Raw genomic sequence first — 20977 nt, 5'->3', positions numbered from 1 at the left:
GAGAAGCCCCTGCTCGCTGCAACTAGAGAAAAACCCTCACAGCAACAAAGACCCAGCACAGCCAAACATAAAAATAAGTTAAAAAAAAAAAAAAAAAAAAAAGAACCCGCCTGCCAATGTAGGAAACGTGTGTTCAAACCCTGGGTTAAGGAGATCCCCTGGAGGAGGGCATGGCAACCCACTCTACTATTCTTGCTTGGAGAATCCCCTGCACAGAGGAGCCTGGTGGGCTACAATCCACAGTGTCACAAAGAATCAGACATAACTGAAGCGAATTAACACGCATGCACACAGGCATGCTCCTTTGTATTTCTGTGATATCAGTTGTAGTATCTCCTCTTTCATTTCTGAGTCTGGTTCTGATGCTTGGTTTATCACTCCAGACTATGTTTTTACTATGCCTTGTAATTTTTGACTGAAAACCAGATATGATTTACTGGATAAAAGAAACTTGAGTTTGACTGAAAACCAGATATGATTTACTGGATAAAAGAAACTTGAGTTAGGGAGGCCAGTAGTGTAAAGGTTTTATGTTCAACTAAGAGTTAATCTGGGCTTCCTAGGTGGCTCAATGGTAAAGAATCTGCTTTCCAAGCAGGAGACACAGTTTCGATCCCTGTGTCAGGAAGATCCCCTGGAAATCTTTAAGAGCACTTTAAATGGCAACCCACTCTAGTATTCTTGCCTGGGAAATCCCATAGACAGAGGAACCTGGTAGGCTACAGTCCATGGAGTTTAAAAGAGTCAGACACGATTTAGCAACTAAACAACAGCAACAAGAGTTAGTTTATGTTTACTCTTTGATGAAGCTGTGGTGTCAGAGGCTAAAATTGTCTGTCTCATTGTTCTTATATTAGTCTCTTCATGTGCTCTTTGATTATCCATAGAAACTTCGTAACTAGGGTCTAAGACTTCCAATGTTTTTAGTTGTTATTGTTCAGTCACTAAGTCACATCTGACTCTTGGCAACCCCATGGACTGCAGCACGCCAAGCTCCCCTGTCCTCCACTATTTCCTGGAGTTTGCTCAAACTCATGTCCATTGAATCAATGTGGCTATCTAACCATCTCATCCTTTGCTGCCCCCTTCTCCTTTTGCCTTCAATCTTTCCCGCATCAATGTCTTTTCCAATGAGTCAGCTCTTAGCATCAGGTGGCCAAAGTACTGGAACCTCAGCATCAGTGCTTCCAATGAATATTCAGGGTTGACTTCCTTTAGGATTAACTGGTTTGATATTCTTTCAGTCCAAGGGACTCAAGAGTCTTCTCCAGCACCACAATTCAAAAGCATCAGTTCTTCTGTGCTCAGCCTTCTTTATGGTCCAACTCTCACATCCATACATGACTACTAGGAAACCAGAGCTTTGGCTATATGGCCCTTTGTTGGTAAAATGATATCTCTGCTTTTTAATACACTATCTAGGTTTGTCATAGCTTTCCTTCCAAGGAGCAAGTGTCTTTTAATTTCAGGCTATAGTCACTGTCCACAATTATTATACAAGAGTGCTGTTAATGTGATGATAAAGTGTGAGTAGAGTGGAATCTACTCTACAGTGGGGCTTCCCTGGTGGCTCAGACAGTAAAGTATCTGCCTGCAATGCGGGAGACCCGGGTTCAATCCCTGGGTTGGGAAGATCCTCTGGAGAAGGAAATGGCACCCCACTCCAGTACTCTTGCCTGGAAAATTCCATGGATGGAGGAGCCTGGTAGGCTACAGTCCATGGGGTCACAAAGAGTCGGACACAACTGAGCAACTTCACTTTAACTTTCAGAGTGGAATCATTCATTAAACTTATGACTTAGTCTTAGGTCTCAATCTTTTAGTGTGCCTGAGTTGATTTTTCATTCTGTCTGCCCTCTGCTGGAAAAGAATAAGAGGCTTATGGAAGCTTCCTGATGGGAGAGACTGACTGTGGGAAAACTGGGTCTTCTTCTGATGGGCGGGGCTGTGCTCAGTTCAGTTCAGTTGGCAGTTGTGTCCAACTCTTTGTGATCCCATGGACTGCAGCACTCCAGGCATCCCTGTCCATCACCAACTCCCGGAGCTTGCTCAAACTCATATCCATCAAGTTGGTGATGCCATTCAACCATATCATCTTCTGTCATCCCCTTCTCCTCCTTCCTTCAATCCTTCCCAGCATCAGAGTCTTTTCCAGTGAGTCAGTTCTTCTCATCGGGTGGCCAAAGTATTAAAGCTTCAGCTTCAGCATCTGTCCTTCCTATGAATATTCAGGACTTATTTCCTTTAGGATGGACTGGTTGGATCTCCTTGCAGTCCTAGGGACCCTCAAGTGTCTTCTCCAACACCACAGTTCAAAAGAATCAATTCTTCAGTGCTCAGCTTTCCTTATGGTCCAACTCTCACATCCATACATGACTACTGGAAAAACCATAGCTTTGACTAGATGGACCTTTGTCAGCAAAGTAATGTCTCTGCTTTTTAATATGCTCTCTAGGATGGTCATAGCTTTTCTTCCAAGGAGCAAGTGTCTTTTAATTTCATGGCTGCAGTCACCATCTGCAGTGATTTTGGAGCCCCCCAAAATAAAGTTTCTCACTGTTTCCATTGTTTCCCCATCTATTTGCCATGAAGTGATGGGACCAGATGCCTTGATCTTCGTTTTTTGAATGTTGAGCTTTAAGCCAACTCTTTCACTCTCCTCTTTCACTTTCATCTAGATGCTATTTAGTTCTTCTTTGCTTTCTGCCATAAAAGTGAAGGTGGTGTTATCTGCATATCTGAGGTTATTAATATTTCTCCCAGCAATCTTGATTGCAGCTTGTGCTTCATCCAGCCTGGCATTTCGCATGATGTACTCTGCATATAAGTTAAATAAGCAGGGTGACAATATACAGCCTTGACATACTCCTTTCCCAATTTGGAACCAGTCCATTTTTCCATGTCTGGTTCTAACTGTTGCTTCTTGACCTGCATATAGATTCCTCAGGAGGCAGGTAAGGTAGTCTGGTTTTCCCATCTCTTTCAGAATTTTCCATAGTTTGTTGTGATCCACACAGTTAAAGGTTTTGGCATAGTCAGTAAAGCAGAAGTAGATGTTTTTCTGGAACTCACTTGCTTTTTTGATGAGCCATTGGATATTGGCGGTTTGATCTCTGCTTCCTCTCTGCCTTTTCTAAATCCAGTTTGAACATCTGGAAGTTGTTCTGTTGCAGTCTGGCTTGGAGAAATTTAAGCATTACTTTGCTAGCATGTGAGATGAATGCAACTGTGCAGTAGTTTGAACATTCTTTGGCATTGCCTTTCTTTTAGATTGGGATGAAAACTGACCTTTTCCAGTCCTGTGGCCGCTGCTGAGTTTTCCAAATTTGCTGGCATATTGAGTGCAGCACTTTCACAGCATCATTTTAGGGCCATGCTCAATAAATCTTTAATCCAGTTTTCTGTTGATGGGCGGGGCTGTGTTCCCTCCCTGTTGTTTGGATGAGGGCAAACTATGGTAGTGTTAATGACCTCCTTCAAAAGGACTTGTGCACGCCCTGTTGTGTTCAGTGTCCCTGACCCTGCAGCAGGCCACTGTTGACTCACGCCTCCACTGGAGACCTCCTGGACATTCACAGGCACGTCTGGCTCAGTCTCTTGTGATACTGATTCTCCTGGTTCCTGGTGTACACGAGGCTTTGTTTGTACCCTCCAAGAGTTTGTTTCCCCAGTCCTGTGGATGTTCTGTAATCAAATCCCACTGGCCTCCAAAGTCAAGTTGCCTGCGGGTTCTCAGTCACTTTGCTGGATACCCAGGTTGGGAATCTGTTGTGGGTCCTAGAGCTTTCTTAACATTACAAGAATTTCTTTGTTATAATTGTCTGCCTGGCAGCTCTATGGTGGGGCTAATGGTGACCTCCTCCAAGAGGGCTTATGCTACACACTGCATGACCAAGGTCTACTGCAGCCAGATCCCCTGTCCCCAAAGCAGGCCACTGCTGACCTGTGCCTCTCAAACACTCAAAGGCAGGTCTGGCTCAGACTCAGTGGGGTCTCTGGTTCCTGGTATACACAAGGTTTTGTTTGAGCCCTCCAAGCATCCCTGGTGGATATGGGGTTTGATTCTAAATGCAATTTGGCTCCTCTTACATTCTTGATGGGGCTTCTTCTTTGCCCTTGGAAGTGTGGTATCTTTTCTTGGTGGGATCCAACATTCTCTTGTAGATGGTTGTTCAGCAGCAAGTTGCAACTTTGGAGTTCTTGCAGAAGATAAGTGCACGTCCTTCTACTCTGCCATCTTGGTAAGTCCAAGCAAGGCTTCAACAGAGAACTTGTAGATGTTCAAGCTGAATTTAGAAAAGGCAGAGGAACCAGAGATCAAATTGCCAACATCCGTTGGATCATAGAAAAGGCAAGAGAATTCCAGAAAAACATCTACTTCTGCTTTATTGATTATGCCAAAGCCTTTGATGGTGGATCACAACAACCTGTGGAAATTTTTTCAAGAGATGGAAATACCAGACCACCTTACCTGCCTCCTGAGGAATCTATATGCAGGTCAAGAAGCAACAGTTGGAACTGGACATGGAACAACAGACTAGTTCCAAATTGGGAAAGGAGTACGTCAAGGCTGTATATTGTCACCCTGCTTATTTAACTTTTATATGCAGAGTACATCATGCGAAATGCCAGGCTGGATGAAGCACAAGCTGGAATCAAGATTGCTGGGAGAAATATTAATAACCTCAGATATGCAGATAACACCACCTTCACTTTTATGGCAGAAAGCAAAGAAGAACTAAATAGCATCTAGATGAAAGTGAAAGAGGAGAGTGAAAGAGTTGGCTTAAAGCTCAACATTCAAAAAATGAAGATCAAGGCATCTGGTCCCATCACTTCATGGCAAATAGATGGGGAAACAATGGAAACAGTGAGAGACTTTATTTTGAGGGGCTCCAAAATCACTGCAGATGGTGACTGCAGCCATGAAATTAAAAGACACTTGCTCCTTGGAAGAAAAGCTATGACCATCCTAGAGAGCATATTAAAAAGCAGAGACATTACTTTGCTGACAAAGGTCCATCTAGTCAAAGCTATGGTTTTTCCAGTAGTCATGTATGGATGTGAGAGTTGGACCATAAGGAAAGCTGAGCACTGAAGAATTGATTCTTTTGAACTGTGGTGTTGGAGAAGACACTTGAGGGTCCCTAGGACTGCAAGGAGATCCAACCAGTCCATCCTAAAGGAAATAAGTCCTGAATATTCATTGGAGGGACTGATGCTGAAGCTGAAGTTCCAGTACTGAACTACATGCATCCAGGCCACTGATGCAAAGAACTGACTCATGGGAAAGACTCTGATACTGGGAAAGATTGAAGGCGGGAGGGAAGGGGGATGACAGAGGATGAGATGGTTGGATGGGATCACTGAGTCGATGAACATGAGTTTGAGCAAGCTCCGGGAGCTGGTGATGGACAGGGATGCCTGGCCTGCTGCAGTCCATGGGATCCCAAAGAGTCGGACACAACTGAGAAACTGAACTGCACTGAACTGAGTTGGGTATTTCCTACCCCCCACCTCAGTATGCCTCTGGTAAAACCTCAGTCAGTTAGACTCTAATAAAAGTTTTCCTTGAGGGCAGGCGTTGTTAAAGATAATAGGTCCAGATATATTTCAAAATGGCTGCTTTCCTCTCCCCTTGCTAGAGGCACAAGAGCATTTTTCTCCAGTCTTCATAGTGAGAACCTTGTAGTGCTCTTGAAAGTAAAGCACATGAAAGTGTGGGGAACCCCCTAAGACTGAACCTTCCGAGGACTTTTATCCCTTGATCTACTTGGTCCACACTGAGCACCTAGCAATCTTTTTATTATAGTTTTAAAGTGTTCTTACTGATACCGACTTCAGGTACAGGCTTCTGTTCCTAGTCAGCCATAAGTCTCTGTATCCACTAGTCTGTCTCTCCATCTTATAGAACAGCAATTTGCCTTGGGACTTCACTTCTCTGATGGATCTAAGAAGTAGTGATTTTAAGTTTGTTCAGCTTTTTTCTTATTGTGAGTATGGGAATGATGGCTTCCAAGAACTTGATGTGTGAAACCAGAAATTGGAAGTATATACGTTTATTTTTTAATTTCAAAGCACATCTAGAAAAACATGAATCTTTCAAGTTTCAGCTTACCTGAAAATATGTAGAAGCTGTGTGACTTTGTGCAATTAACTTAATCCATCTCTTCATCTATAAAATAAGCATAATAATGCCTACTTTGCTGGATTGTTATAAGACCTAAATGAGATATGCTAAGCATCTAGCACAGTGCATGGCTCATATATATTCAATAAATGTTAACTTTAATTACAATGTCATTTATCTTCATCAGAATCCTAGGCTTGAATAGAGACAAAGTGTACAAAGTATTCCCTAATTTAGAAGTTAAAGAATCAGAAGAAAATGGAACACTTGCCTTATGATCAGTTTGTGATTGAGTCACAACTAGACTCAGGCTAGGACTGCTGCCAGCTTCCATGGCCCTGATGTGGTTACAAGACTCCGTTTTCTTAATATCAGAGCAAATAGCTTGCCCACATTAATCAAAACCTGTCACATCTCAAATTTACTCCTATAAAAGCAATCTCAGCGACTGCACACCTGTCCGTCCCACTCTGATGTATTTGTGGGTTTTGCCTGCAGAAACCATGATGGTTCCAAGTACAGGGTATTAGAATGATAGAGAAATGTAGCTTGTTACCATGGAAACAGACATGTGACACCAATAGTGCTCTGAGTAGGCATGTAAAAGGTTCTGAAGCATATAGAGAAAATAAGTCAACATATCTAAAAAGATACAGAACTGAGCAGAGGTTACTGCTTTTTTCCTAGGTCAAGGTATTCATATCTAACATGGGATAGTTCTAGCTCCCTGGTTTTTTCTCTCTAGAAGATGGAAAACCACAATGACCTTGAGCAAAAGAAATGAGAATGGTTGATATAGAACCGGAACTTGGGGGAAAGGGAGGGAGGCTCAAGCTGCTGCTGCTGCTAAGTCGCTTCAGTCATGTCCGACTCTATGCGACTCCATAGACGGCAGCCCACCAGGCTCCTCCATCCATGGGATTTTCCAGGCAAGAGTACTGGAGTGGGGTGCCATTGCCTTCTCAGGGGAAGCTCAAGAGGAAGGTGATATATGTATAATTAGGCTGATTTTCATTGTTGTACATCAGAAACCAAAACAACATTGTGAAGCAATTTTCCTCTGATTAAAGTTTTTTTTTTAATTAAAAAAAAATGAACCAGGATTAATAGGACCATGTTGAAACTCATAAGAATTATTTACTGGCTATGGTGAGCTATATTAGAAAAAGAAGGAACTCCTTCCTGTATTGTTGAAATGATGTACTCACTAGCACCTATGGGAAGTGTGATACAATCTAAGGACAATCTTGTCTATACTTTTTTATCCTCATTTTTTTCAAGGGATATGCCAAATGTTCAGTGAGCAGATAGAAGCAAGTGGAAGATGAGCCTTGAGCGCTTGTAGCTCTCAGCCCTCTTCATACCATGGCCATTTCGGAAAATAAAGATAAAAATTTTATCCCATCACTTCATGGCAAATAGATGGGGAAACAATGGAAACAGTGGCAGACTTTATTTTGTGGGGCTCCAAAATCACTGCAGATGGTGACTGCAGCCATGAAATTAAAAGACGCTTACTCCTTGGAAAAAAATTTATGACCAACCTAGACACCGTATTAAAAAGCAGAGACGTTACTTTGTCAACAAAGGTCCGTCTAGTCAAGGCTGTGGTTTTTCCAGTAGTCATGTATGGATGTGAGAGTTGAGCTATAAAAAAAACTGAGCGCTGAAGAATTGATGCTTTTGAACTGTGGTGTTGGAGAAGACTCTGGAGAGTCCCTTGGACTGCAAGATCAAACCAGTCCATCCTCAAGGAAATCAGTCCTGAATATTCATTGGAAAGACTGATGTTGAAGCTGAAACTCCAATACTTTGGCCACCTCATACAAAGAGCTGACTCATTTGAAAAGACCCTGATGCTGGGAAAAATTGAAGGTGGGAGGAGAAGGGGATGACAGAAGATGAGATGGTTGAATGGCATCACGGACTTAATGGACATGAGTTTGAGTAAATTCCAGGAGTTGGTGATGGACAGGGAGGCCAGGCATGCTGCAGTCAATGGGGGTCACAAAGAGTCGGACACAACTTAGCGACTAAACTGAAATGAACTTACCTCACACAATATACCAAATCTATTCCAGATTAATTAAAATATTTAAATATAAAAAATGAAATTAGGAAAGAACCAGAAAAAATACAAAGAGTTACCTATGTAATGCTGATATATCCAAATTTAAAATGACAATGTAGAAATATAGTTACTGACATAGAAGAAAGGTATCAAGCAACAGATCCCATTTTGTGAAAATACCTATTTATATGCATAGAAAATTTCTAGATATGCATAAAGTGTTAATAGAGGTTGTTTGTGAGTAGTTTTTTAAACTATTTTTTCCTTTTTGCTCCTCTTTTCTATGTATGTATATATGCATGCATTTACATATGTGTAGTAAGTAGATATTTCTGGTAAAAAAATAATAGAAGTTAATGAAAAATTCTTAGCTTCCCTTTCCCTACTTTTCCTTGTATGGTCAAACTTCCTCCAGGAATTTATTTTCCTCAACTAACCAGTATAATTCCTTAATTCTCCCCCTTTAGTACTTTCCCATTCAACTGTAAGTTCTCTGAGAATAGACTTGTTTCATTATTTACTGTTCTTCCTTCCTAGGCATGCTCAGTAAGAACTGGTTGCATGGTGATCATCTAATTTTCTCAAAGCCTGCTTTGAACTCTGACGTAACAGTGAAGTTAAAGTTGTTCAGTCATGTCCGACTCTTGGCAACCCCATGGACTATACAGTCCATGGAATTCTACAGGCCAGAATACTGGAGTAGGTAGCCATTGCCTTCTCCAGGGGATCTTCCCAACCCAGGGATTGAACCCAGGTCTCCTGCATTGCAGGCAGATTCTTTACTGGCTGAGCCACAAGGGAAGCCCAACAACTGGAGTGGGTAGTCTATCCCTTCTCCAGTGGCTCTTCCCCACCCAGGAATCATACTGGGTCTCCTGCATTGCAGGCGGATTCTTTACCAACTGAGCTATCAGGGAAGCCTACAGTGTAACAGTAGTAACCTTTTAACCAGCTAAAATGGTCAGAAGCTTGGCCAGGGCTAACACAATCTGTCTATGAGGGCACTGTCTGCAATGGCTGTCATCTCACTGGTCTCCCAGGCTGAGGTAACCAACTAGTTAGCTGATAGCTTGTTGATGGGATTAGGCCTTTCTATGTAAAGTGAAAGTGAAGTCGCTTAGTCGTGTCCGACTCTTTGCGACCCATGGACTGTAGCCCACCAAGCTCCTCCATCTATGGGATTCTCCAGGCAAGAATACTGGAGTGGGTTGCCATTTCCTTCTCCACTTTCTATGTAAATCCCTCCCCAAATAGCTTTCTTGTTCAAGAATGTGGCCCTTCTCAAGCTGCCTCTTATTTAGTAAAATCTGTCTAGCTGTGCTTCCTTGCCAGAACCTCTGTGTACAATCTCAGTGCTGTTAAAAACAAACATAAAAGATAGGCAGTAAAGACACTGGGAGGAGAAAGAGAAAAAATGAGGATAGAAGAATGGAGGATCATGACCTTAAATGCAGCAGGTTGCTAAACCCAACCATAAACATTCCCTGCACATAATAATATCTACAGTTGCACGTGAAATTATTTTGCCAGGAAAGTCTACACAGACATTGGTTTTCAAGGGACTGATGGCCACACTGGCAGCCCTCCAAGTTAGAGACTTTACTGACTTCTGATTGAGTCTGCTTAGACAGAATCTTTGATAGAGTGAGCTCTTACTAGTAAAGATCATTCAGGCTTGTTGCAAGAATAAAATGAGATGACAGATGGAAATATGTTTTATAGTCTATAAAACAATGTACAACAAATGCTTGATGTTCTTGTGAGCTCCTGAGGGCACTGACAGGGGTTTAATGTGGTCCAGTAGAGTCTTCATGGGCGTTTGGAACAGATTTCAAATACCTGCATCTAAAGAAAATGAAACCCCCCTACAGAATGAAGTGAATTGTGTCCCCAGGAGGGAAAAACATGCCTGCATGTCTGGAGACAGCTGAACTGTGTATGTCTGAGGAATGATTGTTCCTTAACTATATGAAAAAAGCCTTGGGTTTTCTGAGTGCCCTCAATTGATTAGAATTGTTTTCTTTAGAAGTAATTCCCCAGAAAATGCTTGTGATTTCATTGTTGGTGAAACTGTTGACACTTCTTTTAAAGTGTCTGTTAACTTATGATAAATTACAGTAGGCGTTCATGTGGCCCCCATGTGGATGTATTATGGCTGCACTGCTTGAGTAACTAACAATTTAAATAACAGCAAGGAAGGGACTAAAAAGTAAACTGCTACCGCTCTGCTCCTTCCATGAAAATGACCCTTTTTTCCTTCAAGCTTCAACACGAGATTTCATATCAGTTCCTGACCTAAATGTGTGTCTCAGGACTTGCACAATTAATGGAATGCCGTCCTAAGGTTGTTGAGTTCTGCATTTCTGCACATTTCATTTTTATGGAGAAGTACTCATTCCCTCACTCCAAAGACTAAGCCTGAAAGATTTTTCTCCCTAGGAAAGAATCTTCCTTGTAACTTCATTGTTACAACAGTCAGAGACAGATTGGGGAGGTCTGATAGTTGTTAGATGCCTTGCCAATAACCTGACTCTCAGTTTGGGGCTCCCTCAGATTTGCAGTTTCTTAGTGGTTCCTCCTGTGAACATCTTGAAGAATACACACTGTTAATTTGCAGTGACTTAAATTTCCATTTTTTCTTTTTAATAGGTCCTGTTAAAAACAAGAAAAAGGGTAAGTCAATCTCTTGATTTTATAAAATTACCGCCATGTCTTTTCTAAAATTAGAAGGAAAAAATCAAGGGAGAAGGATTTTTATTCTCTTTCAGTGCTGTTTGTCCATTAGTTTACTCAGTTACATGTGATCTTCTTGAGTAGTATAGCTTCCAGGGAATGAGAAATATCTGTCATTTTTCAGTGATGATCTATTAAAGATAGAATTGCTTCTTAGCAACTTATGAAAGTTGTTTTTGCTTTTCTTTCTTGCTCCCTCTTCCATACAATTCATTTTACCTCTCTTTCCTTCATTCTTCCTTACTCTTTCCCCTGACCTCTTTTTTTTCCCCTCCTTTATCAAATCAATGACCAGGTATGAATGATGTCCTGAGAGATGTCAGTACCCTCTTTTTTGGCCTAAAAGCTATCCCTCGCCTATTTCTCAAGTAGTCAGGGAAGATATTTCTTGCTCTGGCATTTCAGTATATTCTTTATGATGGAAAAACTTGGCTATAGTAGTACCTTGACCTTTTAGTCTTTTCCAAGAAGCTTCTAGTTGAGCGAATCCATTGTACTATTGCTGGGTCTTTAAGTCTCCAGTGTGCTTGCAATGGGAATGACCCATGAGTTTGTACAAGAGCTTGCCTGCTTGAAAAGAAGAACCCAGTGACAGATAGGTTCCAAAAGACAGGACCAGGCGAACCTATGGTTCACTCCTTAGGACTAAGAAACCCAACCTTGAAACCAGTTTTAAGTACCTCTTTGTTTTTGTGTTCTGTCCTGGGAGGAAAATAGAGTGAAATTTATGATTTTTCATTAAAATATTCTAAGTGAAATAATTCTGTTAACATTTCTGGGGCTTTATAGAATATATTATCAACCCCAGATTAGACCCAAAACACTGGCTTCAGCTGCCTCCTGACACTTCTCTGAGCACTAGAGTGCTCCAGTGGCTTGAGGTGCCATGGCTCACTTGGGAAACTTGTGTCCCTGTTGAATAGAGGCTGAGGAGTGGCCTGGCCCCTGAGGACCTGAGCTGAGCAAAATTGGGAAATAGCCAGAGAACTGGAGTCAGTGAAGAAACATTTCTCTGTGGGGCCTGGGCATTCACTGAGCTATTCTGTCTTTTAAGAAAGTAAATTTGACTTTCAAGTGTGTAGTTTCCTGTTCTTGTCAGATCCCTTTAAGACAGAAATTTTAACAAACCTAGAAAGCTCCCCTGGCCTGGACAGTGACACCCTCTGCTCCTAACACAAGCCCAGGGGTGACTTCTTTTTTTTAATAGGTAGCCTCAAGAGTACTTTGTAATGATAGCTACTAGGGGTTTTTCCCTACTCACTCATTCACTAGACAGTGAATAAGCATCAACTGAGATACAGAGATGAAGATGAATGGTTTCTGCCCCAAAAATCTCCCAGTGTAGTGGAATCATGGAAGAACACACAAATAATTGCATTATAGTATTTAAAAATTCAATCACAGAAGCATGAGCAGGGTGCTGGGGAGAGCACAGAGAAAGAACAAGTAGTTCTCCCTGGGGGGTGAGATACCACATCTCAGAGAAAATATTATCTAACCTGGACTTTGAAGGATGAGGGGGGAAAAGAGAAGGGGAGGAACATTCTAGCAAAGAGAACTGGCAGGTCTCAGAGGTATGAAAGAACACATCATATCTGGGGAAACAGCAAGTAGGCTAGTGATTTACCAAAATACAGGGCATGTGTGTGGTGGGGAACAGCACCCGGTTCAGTGTCATCCAAGGGATGACCCCGAGAGAACACTCTTGGCAGTGGTAATAGAAGGCAATTGTCTAGGTGAGAAGCTCTGGAATTACAAACTCAGGAGATCCCAAAGCTTCTGGCAGTGACTCAGATCGCTGCCCAGCACTACTACCTGGTACATGGGCCATTGTTGGGAACAGAATGCAGATGGGCCTTAAACATTTGCCTTGGCTAAAAGTGATTTAGAAGCCATTTAATACAGATTCCCTTGGATACAATGAGTAGGCACGTGCCTGAAGAGGTAAATTGATTTGCTCATTTCGTGTCCATCCTTTAATGGAATTTTCCCCCTCCAATAACTCTCTCTCCCCGCTCTTAGTTCATTCTGTCAACAATTTGAGTGTCACTAAAAAAATGTGTATATTCTTCCATCTAAGACTACACAGGGTAACTTGAGACGTACAAAAGTCTCTGGGCTTTTACATCATGAAGTGCTCTGTTAAGGTAAGGAAATCCAGACACGGAATGCAGTACTCTAAAGTCATCCTCTTAGTCCAGGGGTCATTTTGTGCATGCTTCTCTCTGGGCCAATTTTCTATAAGGATGCAAAGATGAGAAGCACACTTGCCTAAACCTGGTTGCAGAGAAGCAAAGACCACCAGCTGCAGAACTAGATCCCAGTAGGAGCTATTTCCCAGATTCCTTCTAGCATTTTCGTAAGTGAACATTCTCTGTTTACACTGCAACCAGTATTCTCTTTCACTGGAGGAGTTTCTGGCTCTGATTCTTCCAAAATTACATTAATAATCACAGGAGACTCACAGTCTTGATACTGAAGTTCACACTACCCACAGAACCCCCTCTAGCTCAAAAATCACCGTTAGGCCTAGAAATTCTGGGACAGGAGACAGCCTACTATGCACCATCCCATGTGTCTGTGCCACCCAGAAAAGAATGAGAGAGAAGCAGACTTTATAATCAAACTAGGGAAGTCTCCTGACTCTCGGTGGGGTGAGTCAGTCCTCCTTATGGAACCTCAGTCTTGCGAGGAAACTTAGAAAAATCATTGAAGCCAAGCTCCTCATTTCACTGATGGAGAAACTAAGGCTCAGGGAAAAGAAGGAATTTGCCCAAAGTATATGTCCATGGCAGAGCTGAGGCTTACAGACTTATCTCCCGACTACAGATTCCCTATTTTTTCCACTACACTAGGTGGAATTGAAACTTGGGCACTGAATAAGCCTGACTTGGAATCTGCCCAAATCTGAAGGGAGATGGCTTTCCTGTTCAGCATCTTAAAATTGGCTAGATCTCATAACTGGGCAGATTCAATCTTTTGCTGCTAAGTGCAGGGAAAATGCTAAAACTCCTGCCTCTCCCTGAGAGAAAAGTTCTCTGTACTTTCCTTACTTTCCTCCCTGGGGAAGGGGCCCCACAATGACCTTGTTGTTTCATTGTAAATGCAGATGTGGTTAGACATGGACAACTGACCTCTTGAGTGGCGTTGCCATGGGGATTGTGTTTCTTGAGCACGGCATTCTCCTTAAAAGAGAACCTGATGAATCAGAACAGGATTCTCTAGCCTGCGAGTCCAGGAAGCCAGAAGGCAGTTTCAGGAAAGAGGTATTTAAGTGAGACTTGATGGGGTTATATTTTAAAAGGAAGAAAGTATCACAAGTGAAGACACCACGATAGAGGCTGGGGAAAGGCTCCCATTCCTGGGACTTCCACAAGACTGTGAAAAGGCAGGGAAGTAAGGAAGCAGCCACCCTCCTGTGACCACCTGCAGTTCTTGAATTGGACTGCACAGAGCAGAGGAGGTAAACAGGAGGCACTGGAGCTTTCGGTTCAAGGCCACAGTTAGGACTTGGTTAACGTAGTTCTGGTGGGAATATAGGAAGGACTGGGATGTGGAATAGGAAGGCTGAGACTGCTCTGAAAAGAGAGCAAGGAGGAAATGAGGAGGATCTGGTGGCTTGATTAATAATTCATTCAAGAATAGGGCCTCTGAGGAAAGAAAACTCTGGGAAGCTAGATTATTTAGCCTATAAAAATAGAAGTTGATCGGTGACAGTGTCCTTGAGCACATTAGGGTTGTTGTGTGGATGATGGCAACTATTCTTTTCTATCTATACAAACAATAGAATAAGAGCTTAAACTTCCACAGGAGGAATTTCAGTTCAATATACAGAAGAACTTCCTAACAGTGAGGGGGTGATAAACATTGGAACATGTTACCAAGGGATTCTGCAAAATTTCCTTTCCCAGAGCTCTTTAAAAATAGGGTTTAGAGAGGTCAGCTGAGAAAGCAAAACCTGCCTGCTGCTTCCTCCACAGCTCAGCTCCCTCTGGTCTCCACCACCCCTTCTTTCCTTATGTTACTTGAGCCTTCTCTCTCTCCTTCTCTCCTCCCTCCCCCCACCACCTCTCATCTTCCCAGACTCCTTCCAATTCTACTTTCCAGCCTTCATCCCAAGCTCAAGTCCCTGTACATCCTGACTCCTACAGGAAGCCTTCCTGGAACTGATAGCCTTCCTAAGGTCAAGCTGGCCTCCTAGCTTGCTCACCTCATCCACATCAAGTCCACCAACCTGGATAGTAAACATGAGAGCCATGCTCTGCAACAATAGCCCAGTTCTCAATTCCAAAAAGTGGCCCACTTTTTAAGGTCTACCCACTTGGTGATTCTGATCCTTTGGACTTAGCCAAACTGTAACCCCCTTTCTGAAGCCTTCCCTGACCTCTCCAGCATTTTGTCCCTACAATTAATGCAACACTTCTACTGTCCTGTGGCTGTGTCTGTTTCCACACAAGACCAAGTTCCTTGAGGGTCATTATTTCTTCAAACCCAGCCTGTAAATGCTGATTCATGAAACACAAAGTGTGTGTGTGTGTGTGTGTGTGTGTGTGTGTGTGAGATGTGTGATAAAAGTATCCACCTCTTTAAGAGCAGGAACTCCCAGAGGGCCAACTTTGTGTCATGAGAAAGCTGTGGAACTCCTGACAGTATACTCAGTCAATAATTATAAATGTGATACTGAATCTCATCTTTCAGGAAAGAAGGCAGGGCCTCCTGGACCCAATGGCCCCCCAGGACCTCCAGGACCTCCAGGACCCCAAGGACCCCCAGGGATTCCAGGGATTCCTGGGATTCCAGGAACAACTGTTATGGGACCACCTGGCCCTCCAGGTCCTCCTGGTCCTCAAGGACCCCCTGGCCTCCAAGGACCTTCTGGTGAGTTCCTCTATCTCTCCACTGTCCTAGGCTCCTTAAAAGTTCTCTAGTAGAACAGGAGCAGGTGATCCCAAGAGTAGTTTAAAATGATGGTGTGTGGTCTCCTTGCTCAGTGGAGAGCTAGGAATTGGACAAGCCAGTAGAGCCTGCCCTGCTCTAACTTCTTATTTATGGGGCTTCCCAGGAGGTGCTAGTGGTAAAAAATCTGCCTGCTAATGCAGAAGATGTAAGAGACACTGGTTTGATTCCTGGATCAGGAAGATTCTCTGGAGGAGGGCATGGCAACCCACTCCAGTGTTCTTGCCTGGAGAATCCAATGGACAGAGGAACCTGGTGGGCTACAGTCCTTAGGGTCGCAAAGAGTCAGACACAACCGATGGTTGTGATCTCAGTGGAGAGCTAGGAATTGAACAAGTCAGTAGGGCCTGCCTTGCTCTAACTTCGTATTTATACCAACCTGTCAAGGAAGAGATACCTGTTCTTGACCTGTGGATTTTTTCTCCTGATTTCCAGCATCTAGCTTCACATACTGATGTTTGATTAGAAAAAGGCAAAGGGGAGGAATGGGCTTCCCTAGTGGCTCCCAGGTAAAGAACTCACCTGCCAATGCAGGAGATGCAGGTTCAATCCCTGGTCCGGGAAGATCCCCTAGAGATGGAAATGGTAACCCACTCCAGTATTCTTGCCTGGGAAATCCCATGGACAGAGGAGCCCAATGGGCTACAGTCCATGGGGTCACAAAGAGTCAGACACAACTTAGCGACTAAACAATAACAACAACATGGAGAGGAATGTTGGGGGCTGGACAGAATGACAAGCCCTGGAGTAGTCTCATCCCATGAACTCTGAAATGCCTTTCCCATAGAGGTAGACCAGTAGTCACTGATAATCAAGGAGTTGGAAACTTATGAGTCACTCAGGCTGTGGAAGAAGCAGACACAGGCACCAAGACCAACCTGTTGCGGAACCAAGTGCTTATTGTGCTACACCCTTCCCCTACCACGTTGTCCATTCAAATAGCATTTAATCTCTTTGCACCTTTCCCCTTGGGCCCAGAAGGCCATCCCAAAGGTATAAATGCAGATCCAAACCTGCCTAATCAGAGTTGACAGAAGTCAAACTGCCTGGGCTTAGGTCAGTTGCTATTTCCTTCTGCTCCCCTCTTGTGTCTTGGTGCTTTTACAGAAATGGACTCTTCACAGCTGATTTCTCTGGGTCCAAAAATACTGCCACAAGACTCATATTCTTTGACTGGTAGTTCAAACAGGGCTAATCAGTGTCATTGTGGCCCCAAGAAATGCAGTTTCGAATTTTTTTTCATCCAATCTTTCTGCAAATATTCATTGCATACTTTCTATGTGCAAGAGATATATTGGTTAGTGGTTCCTGTTCTCGTGGAATTTATGTCGTACAGGAGGAGAGTGACAATTAAAGAAGCAAGATGTTTACAAATGGCAATGCATTCTACAGAGAAAATTAATAGAAAGAAAACAAAAGGCTAAAGAAGCAAGCACCATTGTCTCGGGGTCACATGGTGGCAGGAATGCACTCTCCTCTGTCGCCATGGGTGCTCAGTGGCACTTGCCTTGGGCCATTGTTGGCGAGAGGCCAGTTTCCTGCTGGGTGCTGGGCACATTGAAGATGCAGGTCAGGGACAAGTCAGAGAAGAAAGGGGTGTCGTCTCCCACTCCAGAGCCCCGCATCACACCCTGATTCTCCCTGCAGCTCTGAGTCCTGGAAAATAAGGCTCAGTTGATGCTTGGCAAAAGGCTCAGACTGAGCCTGGCTTGGCTCATACAGGGAGCAAAAGCTCAGTGCCATTGGCTGCCTAGATGAAGAGGAAAGCAAGTAGACAGAGCATGCCCTCTGACTGGCCTGTCCTATTTTGCAGGTGCTGCTGATAAAGCTGGAACTCGAGAAAACCAGGTTGGCTGGGAATTGCTGTCTTGCTGGGAAGGAGGGAAGGCCACAGGCCTGAGCCACCCTTGAGTTTGCTCCCTGCTAAGTTTTCTGAGGCTTTCTTTTGTGAGGAGACCCTGGAGGTTCTGGGGGCTTTTCATTCACAGCCCCCTCCCATGAATAGAAAAACTTTGCCCCAGGGGCTGCTTTTAGCCAGAGAACTGAGCTGTGGCTATTTTTCCCCATTCCCTAGGAGACAGAGGGTCACCACAGCCAAGCCCAGTAGTCAGCTGACATGAGCTGTCAGTGAGGTCTATTCACCTGGTCCTGGGCCTCCCCGACTACCCCCAGACACCTTGTCTGGACTCCTACCACCTGACGCCAGCAGCTTAGAACTTTAAGAATATGTTCTTGAAAATCAGCCAACCAGTTCCAGGTCAAGCCCAGCCTGGCCTTTTGCCTTCATGGCCTGAAGGGCTCCTCCCTAGTCCCTGAGCTTCCTGATCCATCTCTACTGGCAGTTCCACTGCCTCGCCTTGTCTCATCACGGCTTCTCTCACTACAGCTGTTTGGCCACAGCAATCAATCTACACAGCTGCACAGTGCTGGATGGCTTGCAGGGTATTTTATATTCGTCACCTCAGTTGATCTTCAGACATCTCTGTGAGAGAGGCCAGACAGAGATTCTCAGAATCCCCATTTCACAGTTAGGGAAATGAGGCTCAGAGGCATTACATTTGGCAGAGCTATAAAATCATATTACCCTCTAGTAGAAATGTGGCCACTCGCATCCCAAGACAGGGGAGAGGGGTCAGAATTGGGATACAAATGAAGACTAGAAGGTGGAATCCTGGCAACTGGTGGCTGAGCAAGCAGCCATTTCTCACAGTGACTACTTTCTCTGTCCTTCTCATCCTCCCAGCCAGCCGTGGTGCATCTACAGGGCCAAGGGTCAGCGATCCAAGTCAAGAATGGTAAGAGTCAAAGTAGGCTCTCTCCCTAAGAAGAGTTTTTTCCTGCCACCACCCTTACCCACAGCCTTAAATAATCACCCAGCCTAGTTCCTCCCAGACCTCGGAGGTACCCTTGACACTAGGGGCCACTCTCTACTCCATTTTGCCCTCTGCTGGCTGTTTCAAGTAATTGCTTGCCCTCAGACTGGTTACTACAAATTGCAGTTAGAAGCACAGATTAAAAAAAAGAAGCAGCTGAAAGGGACTTGAGACATTGTCTAAACCAAGGATTCTTGGAAAGTGAAGGCTGAATCAGAGTCACCACTGGGAATATGTATAGTTTGATCAACATTTTCACAATACAAATTATAGAAAGTAGAAATACATAAAATCAAATCTTTTTGTGTGATGGGTCTAGGGTGGAGGGGCATTTCTCTCAGGGAAGTGGGGGGCATGTTAGACTCTGTAGGAAGTATGAGATGCTAGTGTCTACAAAAAAAGGGGGTGGATTGAAGGAGGTTAGAAATCCTACCTTAATGTAATCCCTGCATTTCAAAGGTGGGGAAATAGAGTGCCAGAGAGATTGGACAACACCATAATAAATCTACTGCCTTATGTTTGTATGGTACTTTAGAGTTTTCGACATACTTTTTTTGTCTTTGATTTGATTTGATCCTCACAACAAAGGTGGGCATTAGCTCCTTTCTACAGAGAGAAACTGAAGCTCAGAAAGGTTAATTAACTGGCCCAAGATTTCCATTAAGAGTAGGAGCTGGGATTCAAAACCACATCTCTCTGACTCTTTCCACTGCACTCTGCTACTTCAGTGATGTGTGTGTATACTCCACTGAGTGATTAGCTTCATTTTCTTCCCCAAAGAGACATGAACATTCATTAAAGAACAGTGTTTTGAAATAATGTCCAGTCCCCAGGGTATACAAAGCCTAAAATGCATGAACCCCCAGGAGCCTCAGGAAGCAGCAAGCCAGCCAAGATGCCAGATGCTTACAGAGCTTGGAGCAGAAGGGAGGGGCTGTGAGTACAGAAGCAGTAAATGAAGGGTCAGAAACCTGCTGCATAGGGACAGCTTCTAAGAACCCAGTCAGTCCTAAACTGGCTGTGCTCTGCTTCCTTAGTGACTGGGCTTGGCTACCTCTCAGACTGCCACCTGGATGCCTGACTTAACTGCCTCAGAAATATAAGTAAGAACATGATGGCACCAAAACCCAAACTGTCCTGCCGGGACCAAGTGCCTTAAGACCCAGGACGCTGGGTAGGCCATGATCACCATCAATCCAGGGAGAAGTGAGACAGTCAAGAAATAGATTTGTTTGGGTGTCTGGATGGGTGGCCTCAGTGTTATGCCAGAAGCTACTGATTCTGCTCCCACCATACAAGACTAGTTCCAACCCCTCTGGGCCAATCCCCAGCAGTAGTCTATGCTGATCTTTAGTTCCAGCAGAAGCAAGAGTGAGGGGTCAGGGGTAGAAGATTTCCTGCAGAATGGTCCTCCATGAGGGACAGAGCCAGAGCATCTCCTCTGAACTATCCCGTCTGCTTATCTCCTCAAGGGAAGATGGGCACCTTTTCCTCACACCTTGGAAAGGCAGACCTCCCAAGACTAGCCAAGGATGGACTTTCAAAACATGTTTTCTTGGATGAAGAATGGATTTTTTAAAATTTATTTTTAATTGAAGGATAACTGCTTTACAATATTGTGTTGGTCTCTGTCATACATCAGCATGAATCAGCCATAGGTATACATATATCCCCTCCCTTTTGAACCTCTCTCCTACCTCCCACCCCATCCCACCCCTCTAAGTTGTTACAGAGCCCTGGTTTGAGTTCCCTGACTCATACAGCAGATTCCCACTGGCTATCCATTTTACAGATGGTAGTGTATATTCTTCCATGCTACTCTCTCCATTTATCCCACCCGCTCCTTCCCCCCTGCACACACACCCCCATGTCCACAAATCTGTTCTCTATGTCTGCATCTCTAAAAATGGATGGTTTTGAAGGGAAAAGGCTCCCAAGCCTGGACTCCCTCCTCTTGGGGTGGGAAGGAACATCCCCTTTGCTACAGAATGGGAAGGCAAGCTCTTCTTCCTGCCTCACATGCCTCTCCATTCACAGTGGGGTATTAATGAGAAATGCTTTGCAGCAGCGCCTCCATGCTCTGACACCCTCTCCATCCATTTGGCTGGTTCTAGGGCTGCAGAACCAGGGTGGCAGTTGACCCCTCACTCATAAAGATCCCTCTACCCTACATGGCCTTATTACTGGCTGTTCCTTGTCTGGCTGCCATGAAGT

At 43.9% G+C, this 20977-nt stretch overlaps 1 protein-coding gene across 4 annotated transcripts in view; it reads left to right on the top strand.

Moving 5' to 3' along the window:
* Positions 1 to 20977, top strand: part of EDA (ectodysplasin A) — a 396087-nt gene that overhangs the window by 368882 nt on the left and 6228 nt on the right. For all 4 annotated transcript variants that reach the window (XM_061409835.1, XM_061409834.1, XM_061409832.1 and 1 more), the window contains exons 3-6: positions 10851 to 10874; positions 15633 to 15812; positions 17704 to 17738; positions 18634 to 18685. In XM_061409835.1, coding sequence (XP_061265819.1) covers positions 10851 to 10874; positions 15633 to 15812; positions 17704 to 17738; positions 18634 to 18685 — 291 coding nt within the window. The remainder of the gene's footprint in view (positions 1 to 10850; positions 10875 to 15632; positions 15813 to 17703; positions 17739 to 18633; positions 18686 to 20977) is intronic.

Source organism: Bos javanicus, chromosome X (assembly GCF_032452875.1).
Source record: "Bos javanicus breed banteng chromosome X, ARS-OSU_banteng_1.0, whole genome shotgun sequence".
In the NCBI taxonomy this organism is placed as follows: domain Eukaryota; kingdom Metazoa; phylum Chordata; class Mammalia; order Artiodactyla; family Bovidae; genus Bos; species Bos javanicus.
Note: the sequence above shows the minus strand (reverse complement) of the source record. Positions and strands in the feature narration are given on the sequence as shown.